The sequence below is a fragment of the Pleurodeles waltl genome, chromosome 7 (assembly GCF_031143425.1).
Source record: "Pleurodeles waltl isolate 20211129_DDA chromosome 7, aPleWal1.hap1.20221129, whole genome shotgun sequence".
Taxonomy (NCBI): Eukaryota; Metazoa; Chordata; class Amphibia; order Caudata; family Salamandridae; genus Pleurodeles; species Pleurodeles waltl.
In genome coordinates, this window is record NC_090446.1 from 116980080 (window position 1) to 117004410 (window position 24331).

Here is a 24331-nt window from a genome sequence, read left to right on the forward strand (position 1 = left end):
ACCATCAACAATATTTTAGCTTAGCAGAAAAAATTATCTGAAAGCATTCCTGCTGGCGTAAACAAGAAAATCTTTCACATTAAGTGCTCTCAAACACACCAGGCTGTATTTGGGAATCTTGAAGTTAATATTATCAATTCAAATTGAAAAAATAGCTTTGATAGTGAGACAAGAAAATGTTCACTCTGTTGCCACACAGATTGCTGACACATATAAGTGTATTGCAAAGGATCACAACTCTGGCCAGTTATGCCTTCCTAGCCTAATAAAATTGTGTTTGGAGAGCAGAGCATCATTTTACTGCCCTCTGCAAGATAATTAAAAACTCAAAAAACAAAGAAAGGCTAAATAAATGTGACAACAAAAAGAACCAAAAAGTTCAAATAAGTGTTTTCAATGTTCTTTGCTCTACATAAATAACTGCAGAAAAGAATAATCTACCCTAATGTTCATTCTTTATTTGCAAAGAATGCAATTTACAACAGTCGATATGCCTCAGAAAAGAAATACGAGTGAACACGATAAAATGCAGTCAACAAAACTTGCAAAATATTAAGGGCCTTATTACAAGTTTGCGTTCAACAGACCGCCAGACTCGCGTTGGCGGTCAGACCGATGCAGTTGTGGCAGTCGGACTGCCACATTACGAGGTTGCTGGGCAGACCCGCCAACCTACCGCCGTCCCCACCAGGAACTCTGATCCTGACGGGATGATGGCGGTGCAGGTTGTAATCAGCCAGGGTGGTGCTGAAGTCAGCCCCGCCCTGCTGATTACAACCTTGTTCTCCGCCAGCCTTTTCATGGCGGTTCAACCACCATGAAAAGGATGGCGGAGAACAAGTGCAGGGTTCCCCCTGCCTAGCACCTCAAAATGCGCACTGTCTGCTAGGCAGACAGTGCGCATTTCGAGGGCGCTGGTGCCCCCTGTTTGTGGCAGCATTGCCCCTGGCTCTATTATGAGCTGACAGGAATGCTGCTGCACCTTTCCCACTAGGCTTGCAGATGAAAACCTCTGGAATATTAGAAAGTGAAGATTTCTGGCAATATATTGCTTTGTAAAAGAGGGGGGTGATTTAAAGACTGTGTTTTTGCTCCAGTCTCACAGCCAGTCTCACAACTGAATTCTGGATTTGCCAAACTTTAGACAAAAGGTCCCATAGGCCTTTATATGAGGAATTACAATTGTCTAGGTGAGAGATAATGAGTGCTTGTACCAAGATCAGAGGCAGTTAGGGGAACTATATGGTAAAAATTAGTAAAGGATCCTTCATGGAAGAAAACACAATGCTGTCAGTTTGTTAATCTGCAGTGCAAAAGGCAGCTGATTATCAAACAAGATCAAACTGATCCCAGAAATGATATGACACCTGGGTGTTTGTCCCAGGTTATTGTGGACTTGTGCTAAGGTGGATATTGCCATTGTAATGTTTTTTAATGAAATTGTATTAATTTTGGTTGACCTGGTGTTAATCTAAATCTTTGCATTTGTTTGACCCTAGGTATGAGATCATAATTTTAACACTTGATGTGATTTAAGATGTCATCAGTGATGTCATAAAAGATGTCATAGAACATGTCATGAGTAATGTAATATGTGAGGTCATAAGCAGTGCATGGCAGGGGTGCAAGATATAGTTATCTCTGCTTACTATAACTGGTGAATTTCTGTGTATTTTTTAGTTTAAACCATTAATGTTGTCAGAGACGTATTCCCCCAATTATAACGTCACTTTAACCTTTGCTTTTTTTCGGTGACTTTCAGAGGTTTTTTTTTCAACAAAACCAGATCTTTTTAGGACACCTAACTATAATGTTACTTTAACCTTTAGCTTTTTCTGTGAATCTCTACTTTTTTTTTTTACTTAAAGTAATATTTTATAATCAAACTTAATGGTGTCACTGACATATTCACCAAACTATAATGTCATTTTTACCTTTTGTTGTTTTTGATATATATATATATATATGTATATATATATTTCTCCAAAAACACAATATATAAAAATCAAAGTCTGGCACTCCTTACAAAAATATGATGGTCTTCATTTATTCAAAAAATTTCATGAAGCAGAAACATAGAGCAACGCGTTTCAACCTTCTTCCTTGGCCCTTCTTACAATACATGTCTAACAAAGTGAATGTCGCCCCACCCATTTTGCTGTCTATATATCCCCTCATCCATAGACATAGAAAAGATCCATTCTTTTTTTTAATTTTTTTATTTATTTTATTGATAGGTTTATTGGAATATTAATTTAATGATTTAGTGTGTTAGGAATAGTGGCTTACCCAACCAGCAGAATTATTTTTGATGATACTCGCTATTGTAAACGTAAATGGACATTTAGAAAAGAAAATGCAAAAGAATACATTTCTATGCTTATATATAGATGCACATATAGAAGAAAGGGGAAGGAGGAATAAAATAAATAAAAAAAAAAAAAAAAAAGAATGTATCTTTTCTATGTCTATGGATGAGGGGATATATAGACAGCAAAATGGGCGGGGCCACATTCACTTTGTTAGACATGTATTGTAAGAAGGGCCAAGGAAGAAGACCGCAAAGGTTGAAACGCGTTGCCCTATGCTTCTGCTTCATGAAATTTTTTGAATAAATGAAGACCATCATATTTTTGTAAGGAGTGCCAGACTTTGATTTTTATATATTGTGTTTTTGGAGAAATTTGAAATGGGTCCTGTGCCCATTAACTGAGCACCAACCTCGACAGGCGAGCCCTGGAAGGAACACAGGATTACCTTTGGCTGATGTATATATATATATATATATATATATACATATATATATATATATATATATATATTGGAAGATGCAGGATCACAAGAAAACAACAGCCAGCCAGGGTAAAAATCTGGATCCCAAAGGATACAATGAGTCACAAGAAAATGTAATATCCAAGAAAGAAGTGACTCAAACAGATGATCTCATTAAAGAACAAAAATATATTTCTACTACAACGTTTCAGCTTCCGCCTTCCTCAGGTAGTAGCAAACCATCTTGTACTACCTGAGGAAGGCGGAAGCTGAAACGTTGTAGTAGAAATATATTTTTGTTCTTTAATGAGATCATCTGTTTGAGTCACTTCTTTCTTGGATATATATATATATATATACATATGTATATAAAAGGACTCACAATATTTTTAAATAATAAAAATTATAAATCAATAACATAGTTAAAACTAATACTTTGTGGTAAAATTAGCATCTTTTCAGAAAGCATTACCAAGCCAATCACCTGGCAAATATCACAACCCCATAAAACATAACAGAAATGTATAACGTTTCAACAAAAATAACAAAAAGGAATTAAAATATAAAAAATAATTATGAGAAATTGTGAAAATATTTGTATTAAACTGATAAATAGTTTTAAATAAGTGCTACCTACACAAAACCAAACAAAACCAAATGACCCAAAATACATAAACTATATAAAAATTATAAAATATATATATATATATATATATATATATATATATATATATATATATATATATATATATATATATAAAACCAAAGGTTACAGGCATGTTATTGTTAGGCTCACATTTCGAACTTACAAAACCACAGAAATTTAACTGTTCGAGTTATCTCAAGTAGCTATAAAAAAGAGCCCTAAAGTAACTATAACTCACGCTTGTGTTTTTTTAACTTCTGTTTTAATGCTATAAAATCCCTGTAAACTTTGTCTTTTTCATTGAATTTCTATGGTTATTTTAATTCAAAGTAATTTTCATCATTATATGTTAACCCAACCACTGCCATGCACAGCCAAAGGCCACAGGCCAGGCCCTGAAGCCATAAAGCCAACCCCTGCAGCCAACCCCCAATAACCTCAAAACCTTGTGTTGCGTGCAGCCAAAGACCAGACCCTGAGGCCACCCCTTTAGCGATACAACCTGATGTTTCGCATGGCTTTTGGCCGTGCACTGCAGGATTTGCTGCAGGTCCACATGGCCTGCCACCCACAGCTGATGTCAGCCCTGGGGACCCTATCCCTTGGGTCCCAGCCTTCTAAAAAAAAAATTGAATGTGGGAGGTGTGCCACACGGCCCGCCCTACCCCAGCCAAATTCAGCCCCAGGGACCCAGGGAAATAACCACAGACACACATACACTTGAACACTTAACCTTCAGTGTGCAGGTCTGAGATCTTAACCACTAGGCCAAAAGGGACTCCTTAGCATGTGGTGTCCAGACTTAGCTATGACATTGACCCCAAAGACTTTGAGTGGAAAAAGACTTCAATATTATATCACTAGGAATGTTTAACAGTCAAAACACTGGAAAATAAACAGACATACTGCCATACAATGATTTGAACCTTCAGCCTACTGAGTGACGGTCCAAGAGCTTTATCATTATACCAGAAGTGACAGGGGTCTGCTGTCCATCAAAACATAACTACAACATTCTTACTAAACATCTTGCTAGTCTGACTCATTGAAGTCATTGTATAGAGAGACCATTGCAATAACAATCTCTTTTTCTTTATCATTCCATTATGGGATGGAAGAGAGAGAGTGACAGGACCGCAGGGGGAGCCTCAAGGCCCCTGTGGTCCTAGCTAGCTCACCACATCCTGTGGGAGCCGGATTTGCTCTCACAAGCAGGGAGCTGCTTTAGCAGATCCCGGCCTGCAGGAGCAAAGTTTTATCAGTTTCCCTGTATGCATATTCGCAGATGAAAACTCCAATTTCTGCAAGCGAGAGCTGCATTTAATTAGCTGTTAGCCTTGGGAGGTAGCATCCCTGGGGCTGCAGAGGGGCCAGGAGACCCCCCACATTTAATTCTATCTTAGCCACCCCTGCAGTTAATTCGTCCTTAGCCCCGGGAGGTGGCAGTCCCTAGGGCTGCAAGGGGGCTGGGAGCTCACCCTGCATTTAATTATATATTCTGCACCGGTGAGGTAGCAGCCACCCTGCATTCAAATATTCTATGCCCCGGGACCTGGCCCACCTGGGGGCTTCATTTAAACATGCACAGGAGCCTGCACTTGGTTTTTGGGGAATTTTCGGCAGATTCCAGGGCCATTATTGGCTCCACAAGGGGGGTCGCGTTGCTCCCCTCCAAACTTTTAACTAGCACCGAGGAGGTGATGGTTGCATCCTGCCATGCACAGTGATCTGATCAATATTTTTTCTGCAGATGTTACAGTGACATTATCAAAGATGCTATCAAAGATGTCATGAGTGCTGGGTAATTAGCAGTGCATGGCGAGGGCATGAGTTATAGTTACTTTAAATAACTCTAACTATAACAGGTGAATTTCTATGGTTTGGTATGTTTAAAATGTGAGCTTAACTGCAACATTCCTGTAACCTTTGTTTTTTTCAGTGAATTTCTATGTTTTTTTTTATGTAAAGTCATTTTCATTACTATATGTTAATCCAACCTCTGCCACACGTGGCCAAAACGGTTGGCTGCACACCCTCGGCTGTGGCCAGACCCTGCAGCCAACCCCCCTAACCACCCTACCCCCTGCTGCGCACGCCCATTTGCCCGTGCTAGTGGGAGTTGGCAACAGCCTGTCTCTCTGGGTGTGAGAATAGGTGTGAGATGGTGTATCTGGGGGTGAGAGTATCTGTCTGAGTCTGTGAGTGGGCGCAGAGGGTTTTGGTGGGTCTTTGAGTAGGTGTGTGTAAGTCTGAGTTGGTCTGTGAGTGTGTGCGTGATGGTCTGTGTAGGGCTGTGAGTGGAAGCAGGAGGGTCTGAGTGGTTCCGTGAGTGGGCGCATGAGTATGAGTGGATCAGTGAGTGGTTGCGTGAGGGTCTGAGTGGGTGTGTTAGTGGGTGAAAGAGATTGAAAAAGAGAAATTGAGAGAGAGAGAGAGAAAGAGAGGGAAATGGAGAGGGATACAGAGTTTTTTAGGCTTTAATGGATGATATACTTAGAATGAGATATTTCTGGACAAATTGAAATTAAAAATGTATTTGTCAATCAAAAAGTGAAATCACCATTTGTTATGAACCTTCAGCTTTTGATGTTGAAAACAAATTAAAGTAGGGAATGACCACAGACACATCTGGACAAGAACCCTTAGATTTCAGTTTGGGGACTGTGACCTTAACCATTATGCAACAGGTGACTTATGCTGTGCAGTTCTTGCATTGAGAGACCACTGCAATGTCTATCTCTCGCTCATCTATTTTCCATCCCATTACGGGATGAAAGAGAGAGAGAGAGGGATAGGACTGCTTATGGGGCTTCAAGGCCCCTGGGGTCCTATCCGGCTCCCAAATTATTTGGGGTGTCAACATTGCTCCCACAAGCAGGGAGTTAAGTTAAGTAGCAGCTCCCTGCATGTGGAAGCTTGGTGCCAGCTGCCACCAAGCAAAAGCAAACAGCTATGTCCCGGGGGTGGCCACCCCAGGACATAGCAGGAGCCAGCACTGCGGGGCTGTTGTTTGGCAGGGCCATCTGGGCTCCTGGAGGGGTGCCACATCATCCCCCTTCAACTCTACATTTAGCCCCGGGCTGCGGGGGTCCAGAAAAGACCTCCTTTCATTTTTTAAAAAATTTTGGTCAGGGAAGTGGGGGCCTCCTGCATTGAAATAGAATGTGTGCTCTGGGGAGGTGGTGGTCACCTTAGTTGCTGGGGGTCCACGCTGTGCCCACGCATTGAAATACAATTTATGCCTCGGGAGGTGGTGGTCCTGACTGAGACTGGAGAGCCCACCCACATTCAAAATATAAACGCCCCGAGACCTGGCCCACCGTGAACCCCCTCTTGTTTTTTAATATATTTTCAGCGGATCTGTAAATCCTCTCCAACTCTGGCTGATTTTTCTTTTTTGTTATGCTTTTTTTGCTCTGGTGAGGGGTCCCTCTGGAACCCCTACACCAGATCTAAGGGGCCAATGTGACTCTACCCAAGCGCCTTTTCTTATTTTTTTTACTTTATTTCTGCGACTCGGCTGAAGCTGAGTCCCAATATGGCTGCTAACACTTTATTGTTGAAGTGTTGGCAGCCAATCGGATCTCAGCACAGGATCGGGAGTGTTTGCGGAGACTTTAAGTCCCTACAGATATAAATTTGGATTTTCTTTAATTTCTCACAAACTACCTATCGGATATACACCAAATAACAAAAATGGCTCTTTCTGGCCCAAGAGCTACCTTTCTACCAAATTTAGTGTAATTCCGCCCAGTAGTTTGGGCTCTATCACTATTCAAAATTCATATGGAAAAATGAATGGGGAGAATGCATTTTGGGACCCCTCTTTTTCTCGGCCCCCACTTGACAGATCACCCCAAAATTTTCCACACAGCAGCTGAAGATAGCATCGTATTTTCTTGGAAGTTTTTGGGAAGATTGAACAAACGGCGCCAAAGTTATAAGCAAAACAAAGAAATGCTTTTTTGATAGAAACTAGGTCCTAATTATATATACACACACACACATATATTTATTACTTGCACTTGCCAGTAGGTACTTATAGTAAGGACCTAATTTCCATAGGAAGAACATTTTTTTAATTGCAATAACTTTGGCGCTGCTTGAAACTTTAAAAACGAATATGACAATAGGTTTCAGTTGCTGCCTTGTAATTTTCGGTGTGATCCTTCAAGCGGGGCATAAAAAATGGGGGGTCCCAAACCGTGTTTTTCCATTCATTTTCCTATAGACTTTTTGAACACTATTCCAGCAGAAACCTCTGGATAGAATTACACCAAATTTGGCAGAAAGCTAGCTCTTGGTCCAGAATGTGTGCTTTTTAGGATTTGGTGTTAATCTGTTCAGTAGTTTTTGAGATATTAGAGTTTCTAAAATATAGATCTCTAGGGACTCAGTTCCTCCATGCACCCAACTGTGCCCAAGTTGATATCTGATTGGTTGCCAACACTTCAACAAGAAAGTGTGGGCAGCCATTTTGGGACTCAGCTTCAGCCAAGTCTCACAAACAAATTTGAAAAAATAAAATGGGCCAGGGTAGGGACACCTTGAGGCCCTAGCCTTGGTACACGGGTCACCACGGGATCCAGCCAGGGCTTAAAACATTTCCTTTTTTAAATCTCGGAAAATTCTGTGGCTGGATCTGCTCATTTTGCCAAGATTTCTTTTTTTTTAAAAGCACGGTGTCCCACACTCTTCCTTTTGTTTGCCACGGGTGAGCCAGGTCTCAGAGACATTGGGGGCTAAAATAATAAGGAGGGGGCGCATGACAGGGTGCCCCTCCTAGGGCTTATTGCACCCCCAGGGACCACCATCTTCCTGAGGCAAATTATAGAAATTAATACAGGGGTCCCATGCGCCCCCCCCCACAGCCCTAGGGACCGCCACCTCCCTGAGGTGCTTACTTTATGTATGAGGCCCCCCCCCCACAGCCCAGGTGAGCACCACTTTCATATGGCTGAAATAAAATAAGATATGGTTTTGTGCAAGTAAATTCAGATCCTAACTTTAACTTACCTGTAACCTTTGTTTATATATATATATATATATATATATAGATAGATATAGATATATGTATCCGTTTACATCCGGCCCACCTCCAGGGTCAGATTCACAGCACCATGGACACCTTCTTCAGTTTACCAAAATAGTTTATTTATTTATATTTTCTTGTCCGTGCATTTCTTAAAGTGCATGCAGTGCAAAAGGAAAGGGTAATAGGGGTCGATGCATTTTGGCGTTATGCCTTCAACTGGACCATATATCCATTTTCATTTTTAATTAAAAAAAATAAGAAATACAGTACAAAAAATTAAATAACAATATTTTAAGAAGCAATAGTTTAAACATCAAATTACTGTAAAAAAAAAAAGTATGCAGTATCCTCAATACATAATATGTCAATATTTTATAATCCAGATAGTTTTACCGTGAAATTATGGTCAATCAACATTCTGAAGTCGATATTCAAGAACCATACCTAAATAGGAACACGTTTTCTTCTGGCTTAATCTTTAAACATGTATTGATTTCAAGTGATTTAAGTGCGGCTTTGATAGTTCTGTTGCAGCACATTCTTTCAACCAAATTAAAGGCAATTTCCTTTTGGGCAACGGTCTGTAGCACAGTTGTTTGTTGGCTGGAGATTATGAGGTGAGAGCTACATAATTACAATCAAAGATGGTATTTTAGAGAAGCCTTTGTAAACCATTTTGTTTCTCAGCGCAAGGGAAGAAAGAAGTTAATGGGAAAAATTTGAGCTTCTAGTACTCAGTCTTTAGCAGACACTTCTAGAGGATGCTACTTGAATCTGTTCTTCCCAGCGAGGGCAAAACCTATAAAGACATGTATTCATGCTGTTTGTGTCCTTGCACGTACATTAGTGACATTAACCTCTATGGCATGCCTCTAATTGTCAGCTATTGGAAAAGCACAACTGTGTGGCAAGGAGGTACACAGATGAAACCACAACCTTTACACTTGAGGAACGATTATAGGGCTACATAGAATGTAAAACCTCAAATGCTGTTTACTTTATCCTTGTCAATGTAGTGTGTGTGGATCTACCACATGAGAATTACAGAGATATAATAGGAAACGTCATTCACTGATATGTATTTACTGTCAGACACCCAATGCACTCTTTTTCTAAACGAACAAAGATTAATTTTCACTGTTCACACTGAGAGTCTCTATCTTAATGTTAAGATAGGCTGGAAAATAACTAGTCAACTCTTCCTCTCAGAACTTTATTCTTTTCAGAAACGTTTTGCAAAGCAATTCTTAAGCTAATGTGGGTGAAAACACAATTTTTCGTTATATAAAAAATCTTACAAACTTTAAAAGCACTTAGGCGGTCATTCTGACCACGGCGGTCGGCAGTCGCTGCCCGCCAAGCGGTTCCCGCCGAAAGACCGCTCTGCGGTCAAAAGACCGCGGCGGCCATTCTGGCTTTCCCGTGGGGCCGGTGGGCGACCGCCAGAAGACCGCCGGCCGGCCCAGCGGGAAAGCCCCTTCAACAATGAAGCCGGCTCGGAATGGAGCCGGCGGAGTTGCAGGGGTGCGACGGGTGCAGTGGCACCCGTCGCGATTTTCACTGTCTGCACAGCAGACAGTGAAAATCTTTGTGGGGCCCTGTTAGGGGGCCCCACGGCACCCGTTCCCGCCATCCTGGTTCTGGCGGTGGACACCGCCAGAAACAGGCTGGCGGGAAGGCGGTCGGAATCCCCATGGCGGTGCTGCAAGCAGCGCCGCCATGGAGGATACCCTGGGCCAGCGGGAAACCGTCGGGAAACCGCCGGCTCCCCTTTTCTGACCGCGGCTTTACCGCCGCGGTCAGAATCGCCCAGGAAGCACCGCCAGCCTGTTGGCGGTGCTTCCGCCGCCCTCTGCCATGGCGGTCATGGACCGCCAGGGTCAGAATGACCCCCTTAATACCTAAAGACCATTTGTGTCAATCATGCAGATATTATTCTTTAAAGTTTGGAGTAGCTTACATAGGGCACTTTAAAAGCAGTCACCGCTTTACACCTGCAAAATCTTTATTCCTTGTCTTCTATAATACACACAACAATGAGTACAATGTGAATTTCTATTAACCACCTGTGTGTGTTTCTGACTGGATACCTCAAAAAATATTTTCTAGGTCCAGTTCATGCACGTTTGAGATTTTTTGCATGCCTTCACATAAGTGGCGTAAAAGCCCTCATGATGAGCGTGGTGGTCCAAGGACCACCACACAGTGGTGACAGTTGGCCCGCCACACTCCAGCTGGTTCGACCACCACCTTACAACCCTGTCGGGCAGACCCGCCTAAAGACCGCCATCCCCACCAGGAACATTGTTGTGTACTCAGCCACGGCGGCGCTGAGCTCGAAGTTGCCATGCTGATTACAACTCAGCTTTCTACCAGCCTTTTCATGGTGGGCACCCTGCCATGGAAAGGCTGACAGAAAGCCAGTACTGGGGGGCCCCTGCCAACCACCATCATAATGCGCACTGTCTGCAGACAGTGCACATACCGATGATGCTGGTGTGTTTACGGTATTGGCCTCAGCTTAGGGGAGCCGAGACCAATATCATAGCACTGTTCTCACCTCGTTCTTGGCTTGTCCGACCCAAAGATTTATAACTATGGCCCACCACATTTTTACAAAAATCACAGATATCTTTGAGATCCACCTGTGAGCTAACAGATAGCTAGTCCACACTTCAGTCCCTGAAAAATGCAGTACAGCAGAATATAATGATGTTAGACCTTTTTCACATGCAGAATATACAGAATACATTAAAGGAAAGGCATGATGATCAACTTGACATGAGTTTCCTCTCTTAATTCTCAGGTTTAAGTGATTTGTGAGAAAACTGATCATTTTGTTCCTGGCTCGGGCATTTAATTTCTAGATGCTGTCACTCAAGGATGTTGGCACAATTATAAAAAAAACACAATTGGTTGTTAGTAGGCTGCTTTTCTTATACACTTCTCCTTTATTTCCGTGTCTGATCCAATTTTAAGTTCCTGTTGAGGTTCTTATTCTGCGAAGTACAGAAGCTCATGCAGTGCACTATTTGCCCTTGCAATTTGGGCCCGGCTCTAACTGGGGAAACATTGTATAGGCAAAACCCTCAGTGAGCAATTAGGACCTGTGCTGGAATCCCACTGTAGGTGCGAATGGGATGTTTGCACTTGGATCAGGATTTGTGGCCAACTCAGTAAAAGGGCCTTAACGGTTGTGCTTTTTGCATCTCGATTCTTACACTGATGCCTATCCGTTTATTTTTTATAGGAATCATTGTAACTCTAGTCTAATAAAGGACGCATGCAGAGCATTTTTTATCATGGTATCCCACTTGTAATTTAAAGAGAAATCTGCTGTTAATTCGGCCACTGTTTCTTTACAATTAAGCAATGACCAGCATCGGTGACTGTTTGTTGCTGTTCATTCTTCACCCTCTTTGGTCGGTTGTTCTTCCTTCCCACTAGGGATTTGCATTCATTCTGATCAAATTCAGCTTTCAGTATTTATTAACATATATTTCCATAACTGTTTTGACCTTAGCAGCACAGTCATGGCTTGCTTTCCATCAAGCAACTCTGGGTGTGGGGGTGTGTGGGGGGGGTAGTGATGGAAATTTATTGAAGGCTTTAGTAAGGTCATGCAACCATCTGTTTGCGGCCTCAGAATACTTTGAGTGATGGGGTGGAGGAGAATGGATCAAAGTCATAATGCTGCAGGACAGTCAACCACCCAGTGGGGGATAGCGACTGCTTGTGTAGTCCCTCCATCAAATGAAGAGGTTCGCTATTAAGTCCAGCCCTATAATGATGAAGACAAAAGATGGCTTTGGGTACCTGACTGGAAGGACAAAAAGGTCTTCGTAGGCAAAAGGTTATTGAAGATGACTTTGTCAAAATGTACTTGCTCTTATAACTGTACCTTTCACGCATTCTTAAGAAACTGTAGGTGACAGTTCAATTAAAAGTGTTTTTTGCATCGGGTGGAAACTTTGTTCCCACTGAGAATGTTTTTCCTTGAATTTGATTCGAGGCACTGATAAGAAACGTTCCCTATTGTGTGCAATGTAGGGCACAAATCAATAATAGATTAGGCCTACTTGTAGAAAATTAGATCATATTAGGTCACTGTAGTACTCAATAAATCAAACTCAAAGAGCAAGCTCACATAATTTTAAATTACTACGGTATGGGTGCCCCATTAAGTTATTTTTGGCTCTTATTGCTCTGACTGGTACCCTCCTTACATTGTCAGATTGGAATTTTGCAACATTTTCTTGTAGGGAAAATGAGATCGCTAGCATCACGCCTACTATCAAGCACTAACATAGTATGATGAGATCGCTAGCATCACGCCTACTACCAAGCACTAACATAGTATAATGAGATCGCTAGCATCACGCCTACTACCAAGCACTAACATAGTATAATGAGATCGCTAGCATCACGCCTACTACCAAGCACTAACATAGTATAATGGTCACAAATCTGATTCAATTAGTTACAACTGTCTCAATGTTCACATATAAATTAAGCGTTAACATGCTTTAAATATAATGCCTTGTTTGTAAACCGTTCAGTTTGCTCATATGAATACCTTTTTGTTTAAATCTTCGAAAGAAATTGATATATCACTACTCTTCTAGGGATAAAAGAGAAACCCTTTCTTTTGCTAGAAATATCTATGTTTACATACTAAGCAAGGCTGCTGACTACAGTATAACGTTAAGCTGAAACACCCTGACGTTGTTTTTTTCTTAAAACTCACATTGATATGTATCTAGAGTAGAAATGCAGAATTATTTAGACACATCAGATGTTATACAGTCTATCTAGCTTTTAATAATAATGTTGATGCTATAGTTTGATGTCAGCCATTGAGACACATCCTCCTCACTTTTGTCTATGAACCAAAACTCCTGAAATCCTTCTCCATGTATTCCAAGCCACTAATCCTTTCTACGTATGTACCCTCAGCTCTTCATACCAGCTTGCCACAGTCTTAACACTGTCTCCCCATGTCTGCTGGCTCATGTAACAGTTTGCTAAAATCCTTACTATTTTAGTCACAGAGGCCCAGTCTCACTGAACTATCTGTCGTGTGAGCAGGGCGCCTTGCACTGTATCTGCCTCCAGCTTCTCAAGTTTGTCTCAATGATCCCTCGGATGCTCACACAGTCAGTGCATGTACTCCTAGTGCCTCACACTGCCTCTATATGCACATCCAGCTGAACAGTTTTGGTCCATGTATCCCAAACTTCTCATAGTGTCTATCCGTGAGCTGCAAGCAATTATGTTGTCCACCATAGGTCTACACACTTCAAACTTCTTGTCCATTTGTCCTAAGCCTACCTCACTCTGCCGATGAATGTGCCCCAATGTGTCAGTCTCTCTGCTTATGGAACCCACATCCTTTGCAGCCTGTCCACTACACAATTCTTCCTCACACTGTATTTGTCCTATCCCCTGCACACTGTCTGTCCATGTGCCCCACAATCTTCTCACCTTCTGCCTTTTGTGCAATCACCGTTGTGTCGTATGATTAAGCCACTTTCAGAACACTAAAAGATGTCTGATGCTTCCATATTTCACATCTTTCACCTATTAAAGATGCACCCCTGTGGTGCACTAATGACTAATGACAGGTAGGCACAGTACTTTGAGCCCTTGACTGATATCCAATACCTAACATCACTGATATACTAAAATCTTTAAAAGGAGCATGTATGTTTACAGCTATTGACTTAAAATCTGCGTATCATCATATTCTTTTGGATGACTGCTCCAAAGATCTTACCGCTTTCACTACATCGTTTTGAATATTCAGCTACAAGAGGATGCCTTTCAGGCTGGTGTTGGTAGCATCAGATTTTCAAAGAGCAATGGAGTGAGTACTGAAAGGGATCAAAGGCATTAGAGTGCACCAAGACGATGTACTTATCAGTGGGTCGAATATAAGTGAACATGATGATAGGGTAAGAACGATCCAAAAGGAGTAATGAAAGCAGTGAGGTCTTTGGCCCTTGACCGAGTTCCTATTGGTTCAACTCAGTAATCTCAAGTCTCCAACTAAGGGAACGCATCAATTTGTTATGTGAGATCCCAGGGCTAGAAACGTAGTGTCATTGTCATATGGAACCAAGTCTAAAGCCATTATGAACTCTTACACACATACATTAATTTGGACATGTGCATCACTTGAGCAGGATGCCAGCTGCTTTGCCTTACCTGATGATGACAAACATGACAGCGCAGTTTCCCACCAGTCCCAGCACACACACAATGAGGTAGACAATCACAATGGTGAGCTTGATGCCAAGGGGCAGGAAGGTGTCAGAGGTGGAGTTGTAGTACCAGCCGCTCGGCAGGGTGCTCAGGTTCATCATTGAAGAGTCGTTCAGGAGCTTGCTCAAGTAAGTAGCCTCAAAAGATGGAATGGGGAAATGTGGGTCCATCGTGGAGTCTGCCTTGCAAGAGAGCCTAGAACATAAGAGAGGGTGAGATTGTGAGTAACGATCTGGTAGCAGGATGCGTGAGTCTCTTTCACAATTGCCTAAAAAGACTGGCATGGTTCCTGTAATCAATAGCCTACCAGGTCTGGTCTGACATGGGAATGACTCAGGGAATAAGTCTTCCATTGGCTTGGCTCTGCCCCATCCATACCATCTTCCAGTGAGTTATGTCTGTCTGCTGGCAAATCAGCAAATTGCCAACAAACAGGACTACCAGACCCATCCAGCCTACCCTCTTTCCTCCCTGCAGCCACACTCGTAGATCCATCACATCTTAAGCTCAGTCTTTATCTCTGCCAGTCCTCCTTTGTATCTGTCCTAAACCTTTTTCAATTCCCATATACTTACAAATACATTTACTTTCATGACACCTTGCCCGTGCACCAAACGATGTATGCATTTTTTAAAGTAATGGCTCATGCCTGGCTTTTTCAATATTTTTCCTTGAATACAAATGTAAATATTTGCACACATCTTAAGCTTTCGTGTTCAAACTTTGAACCATCTCAGAAGCTCTGAGTGCTGCTTCTACATGTGGACTCCAGAAGTGAGCACGCTAAAAAACGTACAGAATACATGTAATAGGAATTCACCAATAATTTTGTGGGCAAAACACAGCTCTAATGAGCAGTCTGTGCAATTTAGCCCTGTAGCCTCTAGCAGTATGGCCTCGGGCTCCCAGAAGTTGCCCGAGGGCGACATTTTCTACATAAATTCCCATTAAAATTACATCAGGGATATCACACATTTAACTAATAGCATGAACAGTAATATTGCACTGGCACCCAAAACATGCTGTAGAAATCCTCCAGACCAACAGAAGTATTAGGATGAGAACAGATGATAAAATCAATGTAATGCACTTACAAGAGCAATGAGTAGCATATCATGAGGCCTGTGCTGCTGTATTAGGTTTTGTTTTTATGTTCCACAGCAAATGCTGTTTACATAAATGTTTGGTGGCTGTTCGATGCCTTTGACTGAACCTACGAGTTTCCTTTCTTTTTGACATTCCTTTCAAGATGAGGTCTCTTTCTCCTGCTTTCTGTCATCCACCCCTCCATCCTTTAAGCATTTCACGGATTCATCAACCCGTCCATCTAACCATTCACCATTCCTTCCATACACCAATGTATCATTTGGCCCATCCTCCCAGATGTCCATTCATCTACCCACTGATTCATCCAGACTTTTATCAGTCCAGCCACTTTTTTTCACCCAATAATTGAAATGTTGTTTACTCTTTCATCCACCATTCTGTTCACTGTTGCATTCTTCCTTTCATCCATTTGACTCTTCCTTCTTGTCAAGGTCTGTTCCCTATTTCCATGTCTTTCCTTTCACTCTACCTTCCAGCCCTCCTTCTCTCTTTTTCTCTCTTTTACATTTCATTTCTTTGCTGTGATTAACTTTGCACCCCTATCCTGTGTTATCATGTTTTAATATCTTTGTCTGCACAACTGCAGACAGGTAAGGCCCATAAACGACTGTGTCAACTACTCCTTGATACCCTGCCCCCACCCCGTCCCACATTTTGCACTCAGTATGAAAAAAACTATTGCACTTTTCAAAGTTTGCTCTAAAAATGCATCCTTTTTTAATTGAGCATTTTGTAGTAAAGCACACATCAACCAAACAACAAGACGTAATTGCGCAGTTGTAGCTCAGCTCCGTAGTAATACAGGCATATAGATATACAGTGCTGTATGGTATTGTCAAAGCAGAAGAAATGTCAAAGAAATCATACATACAGTGATGACATCAGGACAATTCCTGACATTGGTTAATGTATACCCCACCTATGGCTCCGCATTCAGTGTCAAAAGATACGCAGTTATGGGGGCCCAGAAGTCCCTAGGGCGCAAGGCTGCTGGTAGATCTTCCACATAGGTCTCCAATTGGTCTCTACAATAAGCAACATCTCCGAACCTTAGTTCCAGTGTTGGATAACTTTTTCCCCCAAATTAATAGCCACCCCTCTCTTAGCTAGCAATAGTGTAAAGGCGGCTAGCCACTGGTTAGTGGGTTGTAAAGGTTTGAAATAGCCTACCAAACATGTATGGGGGTCACAGGGAACTATCACAGCTGTCAAGTTCGGTGTGACCTGTTCCCAGAATTGATACATTTTAGGGCATTTCTAGGAAAAGTGTGAAAAATCTGCACCTGGACCACCAAAGCGTTCACAGTTATTGTCTAGCCCGCGTCCAAATCTGGACAACCAATTTAAAGTAGATTATGGGCAAGTTGCTGTTTGCAGTGAGCTGCCTGTCAGTGCACAGCAGAAGGTCCACTCTGTCTCGGTGAGTGGTTTGTCTAGCACAGCATTCTACTTCCCCAGAAGGGCATTAGTGGTCCTTGCCTCATCAGCTTGTGCGGCTTCGTATAAAGCAGTGATAAGGCCTGTGAGGGTGGGGCTGGGTAACAAGGTCTACAGTGACTGACAGTAAGGTGGGAGGGCTCTTGGAAAGCTTGGGTAATGTTCGCGCAGGGCTGCTCGTAGTCGCATATAAGTAAAATGCGAAAGGGCTGATTGGCGACTCTCGTGTCAGATCTAATGAGTGTTAATACCCTCCGCCTAATTTGGGCGATAGGAGGCGCAGCAGTCAGGTGGTTTGTCAGGCTTCAGGAGCGTGATGAGTAGGCCTTTCTTAGAATGGGGGATAGCTTTTGCGTCATGTAAGCCTCCGCAAACATTGCTTATAAATGGGGTGAAAGCAGATCTGCGTATTCTTTAAACAACTCGCTTGGAAGGCCTCCCGGGGTTTTGTTGTTTGGTAGGCTCAGAATGGCTTCTGCTACATCCTCAGAAGTAAAGGGTTGAGTAGGGCAGGCGCGGCCTGTCCTTTAGGTCGGAGGGGTACACGCCCCCCCACCTTTTAACCCTCATAAAGAGTGTCTGTCAGGCTGAACAAAGGTTAGCCTGACAGACACTCTTCATATTCAGGTCAGGCAGCCAGGAGCAGACATGCGCGATTTGCGCAGACCCCTGGCTGCGTCAGCTAAACTTTGCTGGGCTGAAGAGGTCACAGCTCCTGTGGGCGTGACCTCCTTGGCTCAGCAAAGGTGCCTCGAGGCCCTTCCCCCGGGTGATGAGGGAAGTGTCACCCATTGACTTCGACCTGGGCGCTTCAGGTTTAAATTAAGCCCCGAAGTGCCCAGGGCGAGTGTCAATCAGTGACACCTCATCACAGAGTGGGGTGGGGTCAGAAGTCTCACTGACCCCCATCCCACTCTGTGACGAAGTTGGGACTGCTGTCTTCCCTCACTGGCTGACCTAAGGTCTGCCAGTGAGGGAAGGCAGCAGTCCCAACCCTCCTGGGGCCGAGGCTGAAGGTAAGTGTGCTTGTGTGTGTGATCTTCTTAAATGAACGTTTGTTGCGTGCGTGCACGTTTGAATGTTGATGAGTGTTAATGGATGTGCGTGCGTGTGTGTGTGTGAAGAATGAGTGCAAGTGTGCTGCCCGTACCCTCCCTCCTAAAACTACCGGCCACCACTGGAGTAGGGTAGCCTCTCTGACCAGGGGATAGCCAGGCCAGGGCAATATCTTCAAGCTAATGCAACTTGCGCCACTTCATCTGCGCTCGTTGACACACGAGCGCCATATAAGTCATCATAAAAATCAGTGAAAGCTTTTACAATGGATGAAGAGTCCAAGCATGGTGTCCCTTCCAATCTGGTTATACAGGAAACATGAGAGTGGGCTCTGAGATGCTTAATCTTAGTCGCCAAAGCCCGCCCGGTCTCACCCTCTCCCTGCCATATGCACAGGCCATGTGTCTGCAAGATAGATGGTGCTGTTGCATTATTTTCGGTTATCTGCTCATTAATAGCTGCCAGGGCGTCAGAATTAGGATGCTTTTTACATACACATTCCAGTTTTTTGAGTTTTTCTCCTGTTTTCTGCAACTGAGTCCATATATCCTTTAGGATCCCTTCTTGTGCACCAATTCAGACCCCTCAGATGGCGTTCTTCAAGGTTTCCCACAGCGTACCCGCACTCTGTACCAAATCCCTTGTTGAGGAGAAAATACTCCAGTAGAGCCTTGCGGATAGTGTCATGGAATAGGGTCTAGGAAGGATGTAGGTTGTAGTTGCCAACAAAACTGTGTAGGAGTGTGGGCAGGAATGAGTAGTGTCATTTGCACTGGTGCATGGTCAGAGAGTGTTCTTGGAAGGTGGCAGATGTCCCTTATCGAGGTCAGAGTCTCCTTAGTATTTAACCAATAATCTGAGCGACCATGATCCATGTGTCGTCGAGATGTACGTGTTCTCCCACATCCCTGGGATTGCATTTTCAATGCACTTGTAATGCTGTGTAGGCGAAATGATCTGGAGCCATGTAAGATACAGGGTCTCCCTGGCATTCTGTCAGCACAATTGAGCATTAACATCTTAACTCATTGTAGGGATCCCAACTAATAGAGAACACCTAAGGTTCTTTTTTAATTGTACGCTCTAATGTTTTTCTGAAATAAATCTAACACTTTGGTGCACTCCCTAGCAAGGATTAGTTGCAATATTCCTTGCAACACTTGGCCTGTCAAAAGACCTCCTTACGGGAAGAAACGTAAAACAATTATTTAATAATAGTAAATTCAATCAAATTAGAGTTAAATCAGAACAAACTATTATTGAGCAAAAGTCAATTCCATAGAATTAATATTCTCCTTATTCAGACTTCTTTCTTTTCATTCGTTCATAACATGAACAGGCCAAGTCTCCAGATGGCAGAAGATCATTATTTATTTTAACAGTAGTAGCAGCCAACGTGTTTCGTTCCACTAGGGACCTTCTTCAGAGCTCCATTGTTCATCAAATGCAAACGACTCCCATCTTTAAACATGATATCCATTAATGAAATAGCAGCACGATGGACATGTGTATATGGTCACTGCTGACATAGCGAGATGGAATAATATTTAGACTGTCACCCTCATGTGATAACCTATTTTCTTTGCCTGTAATGTTTGCTTTAGCTGATTCGAACTTGGTTGCCACGGTAACCATTGAGGCCCTCGGCTGCTCATTTCCACCCTCTGGGCATTACGTGGCCTGGGAGTGTTAAAATGACAGCTTTTTGTTTATAATTCATGGAAAGGGGTCCATTAAATAGATCATAGGGGCGTGAGAAGCAGGTCAATTTTTTGATTGATGTAGAAGGCACTTACTTTGGCCACGTTTCGCTGCAGTGTCGCTGGGCACCCAAAACACATAAAATGTGTTTTTTTTAAATGATGGTACCATGCAAACTACACTTGGGTGGTCATCTGTATAAAAATTGCACGCCAGGAAAGCCTTCAATACAAACATCACGTGAGATACCTTCTAAGTGCATCTTCCATACAGTTTCTAAAATCATGAAGTGAACGCTGCTGGTGCAGAACACAAGCACTTCTGGAATTACCGCAAGATACTTTATGCTCACAGTCTGCTCCATTGGGTGAAATTTTGAGAAAAAGCATGAGCAGAAAAAAACTAAAAATGGTGTGAACTTAAAGCAAACCCAAAGATTGAGACTTGTGCAATGTTAGGCTCTTGCAAAACAGAATTCTCCTGGTATCCAGGATGAGCGTGTCAATTATTGACACCAGGATTTCAAAGGATGTCAATGAGATCTGATACTTTGCTGCAGGAAGGTTAAGAAAATGTAATATCAGGGATTCACCAAAATGCCAGGTGCAGCGGCAGTGAGGCTAAGACACACTTGAACCCCTTATGACATCATAAGGTGGACCTCTTGCTTCACCCGTAGCATCCCAGCAGCCTAGATTCTTGCTGAAGGGTTGGTAAGGTAAGGAGATGAGAGAGCAGAAGACATACCTGATTCCTTGATTTTTGAATACTTTATCCACCTGCTTTATCCTACAGGAAGCCTGGTACCAGGAGAAGGAAGGGCTGTGGAAGGCAGTGCCAGCTTTAGCACTGATGGCACCTGGTGTGACAGTCTTTGTTGGCACACCCACAATGACCTCCTTCTTCATAAATTCCCTCAATACCACCCTCCAGCAGGGCTCCTCATCTCTGCTTAGTCCCTCTCTGACATACAGTTCATTTTTCATAGCACTACTCATAGCTCAGTCACGCTCAGCTCTCTGATCTACATGGTACACGTTATTGTGCTACTTCATGATGAGTCAAAACTGCCACTAGACAAAATTCTGATCTTTCATCTGTTGGAATATTAATCACCAGAGTTATCTTGACATTTTTCTTGTTGCCTGAAAACTGCAGGACACTCAAAGAAGTTAATTACTTTTTACCCAATAGTTATTTTTAAACACAGTGCCCCCGCCAAAGTCAGCACCAGGTGAAGCTGCACCAGTTGCACCACCCTAAAGCTGCCCTGGCGGGAGGGATACCAAAGGACACACCTTGGGTACCGGCTGTCACCCTTGGCTGCTCTCAATTGCTTTTCATAGAGGAAGGAAGGGACTGAGCAATTTGGTGGCTGGAGGGAGCTTGCAGTGGTGTCACTGTTACGTCAGTCTCTGAAAAGCTAGCAGTCCCAAGATTGAGTTCTAGGTCTGCTGCCCCTTCAAAGCCACCAGCTCATCCTACAAGTTCCTGCTGTGTGGACCGACCATACTACCCTTTTCAGGATATAAACAAAATTAAGCATGCAAATAATAGTGTGAACGCTGAAAGGATGGCTGGAAGAAGCAACAAATCCTATAGAAGTATGCTTCGCCCTTAGAAATATTTGATCATCATAGATTCAGAAAAGCAAACACACCTATTCTAGGTAGCATATGTGAGACAGACAGTTCAGATATGGGGTATTCATACAGCTTCCACGTGTGCTTTTGATGTCCCCTAACTCGTTTACAAAGTTTCTGACTCTTTTCGTGCGGTTTTGATTTGATCTGCTGGCGAGGGGTGCACGACTACACTTCTCTGGGGTAGCAGGCTGGGTGGTAGCATCTTGTTTGTAGGCAGAAGTAGATACGTTTGTGCATACAATATGGGAACGTCACCCTCGGAGTGTGGTGGGAGGGTGTGTTTAACAGGCTCCCCCTACTAGAAATTCAGCAATCATCCGAACATCCAAACTTTGAGTGATCACTAATAGTCTGTACTAGTATTTGCCATGTATACATCAGTGGTTACATGTTAATGGGTCTTGAGGCCTCTACCGAGGAATGTGGAAATTATTCAAGCCCTTTTCCCTGTCAAAGCCAAAGGATACCATAGGACTCCCTCCCCCGGTCCAGAGAGATGTGGGCCCATCTGCAAAACTTCTGATGGTTGGGAGAAACCATACATTGAATCAGGTTTAGGCAGAGTGTCAGGACCTTGGACAGGGTCTTTGGTGATGCTAAATTGACTAAACGTGGGGCATATGTACGAATTCTTTTTGTGATCCCAAACACTCCGATTCTAGGTTCTGTGACTGCAAACAAGTGTTTGACCCATGTGCCAAATCCATTTTAGAAGTTGGTAAAATTTACGGATTCCTACAATGGGCTTTGTGACTGGATACCATTCAATATATGGAAGAGGCATATTTTGTCTGTCCTTTCCAATTACAGATACAAACCATTTCTGGGTGCCAACTATTAAAACGTTACTGACTTCTAAGTTGGAGTGGTGACTCATTCACAAAACAGAATGGATTCCATTTGGACCCCTTCACCTTTGTGAATTGTTGAAAAAGTTTCTGGGGGAATAGGCAGTAGTCCATGTGCAATACTAACTCTCTGAGTAACTTAAAAAACATTTTGTAATCTATCTAATAATTATTCATTAAGAATGTAGGAGTGAAGCCTGCTGTGATTCAGCATTGACCTATTACTATTAGTACATAGGTTGGTTTGCAAAATTCAATACTCGCTGCAAAAGTACTGATCACAAATTTTGACCAGTTTTTGCGAGCAGTTTAATGATATATTTGGTCCCTTGTCTCTTAATCTAACCTTGCAAGTATAGTATAACATACCTTCAGGACCTTGGACACCAACTATAGTACATGTAATACTGAAACTACCAGTAACATACAATGCCTCGGAGGTGAACCTTTCATACACAGGATAACATCAAATCATTATTTCCCATGGCAACTACTCTACTACTCGAATCCTAGCTCAATCACAACTATAAAGGAGCTTCAAACTAGACCAGAGCTTGCACGCTTGTTTCAGAGGGATAACTTGCATGTGAGGCCTATCTCGAGCACAACTTCAGAGTGGTTCCTTTCAGACGAGAGCTTGCAGAAGGGTTCTTCTTGAGGGATAGCTTGCATATGAAGCCAATCTCGAGGACAACGGCAGAGGTGACCCTTTTAGTGAGAACTTCCAGAAGGGTTCTTCCAGAAGGATAAATAGCAGAGGATGCCTATCTCCAAGGAGCCTCCTAGATCCTACTTTTAAACTAGAGCTTGCAGAACAGTTCTTCCAACTTGACTGCGGATTTCCACCTCCAGCACTGCCTGTAGTGGCACAGTTCAGTGCAGATTGTTTGTAGAAAAGGTTAACCCAAAAGGCAGTGGGGGCTCTTGGCTTTAGAAAGTGAAGGGGTGTAAAGCTTGCTATATAAACTGCATCAGCCCTAGAGTTAAGAGAGAGACTGAGTCTGTAGCAAGATGCCTGGGTTGAGCTCAGCTTGAACCCCAAATGACTCAAATCTTCAAGTGGCTTCTGCCCTGAACGTTACCCCTATAACCTCATGTGCCAATAAGTGAAGACCCAGCAGTGACATTTGAGGTGGGATAGAAAGAAATATCCATTTAGTGGCTGAATTACACAATGTGAAATAGAAAAACCCAGGATCTATCCCGGGTTCCACGTTGAACCAAACTGTGTGATCCTAAGCAAAATTTTAATCTTATTTTCTTCATCTTTTCATTATTCCATATTAAAGCGCCTTGACACACAGGAGTTCAAGTAATGTGTTGTACAAACACCACTTGTGTTTGATTTAATGGACTGTAGGTTTGCTCGAATTAGCTAGCCCACATAGAGGGATCACATATCTGGCTTTCCTCTTGTTTTACTAATGGCGTCTGTACGTGGGGGCAGGAGGAGGGGAGAGCATGACTGTTTGTAAGTTGATTTTTAAAAACGACCTCTTCTAAAAAATGTCACTTGCAGCAATTGGATAAAATGTTTCTGTTTGTTATAGGAACATGCTCCTGAACTTTGAAGAGCCTGTTTGCTGCACGATTTATATGTCAACCTTTTTATAGTTTCGATTGTGTTGGGACTGTTAGAGCCATGCTCTCACTGTTAATTGGCTAGTTCGCTCATGATCACCCTTAGCAGACACATACACAAACAAACTCCTACGACCACTCTCTCGCATTATACAAATACAAACACAGAGAGAGCCTCGCACATACAGTTTTGCACAAACACGAAGCAAACGCACCCGGGCATGCAGTCATGTCAGCG

The 24331-nt window shown here is 42.8% G+C and overlaps 1 protein-coding gene across 2 annotated transcripts in view; it reads right to left on the reverse strand.

Moving 5' to 3' along the window:
- OPRL1 (opioid related nociceptin receptor 1) overlaps window positions 1-24331 on the reverse strand; it is a 192284-nt gene that overhangs the window by 127728 nt on the left and 40225 nt on the right. For both annotated transcript variants that reach the window (XM_069243225.1, XM_069243226.1), the window contains exon 2: window positions 14661-14912. In XM_069243225.1, the coding sequence (XP_069099326.1) occupies window positions 14661-14887 (227 nt within the window). In that variant the 5' untranslated portion in view covers window positions 14888-14912. The remainder of the gene's footprint in view (window positions 1-14660; window positions 14913-24331) is intronic.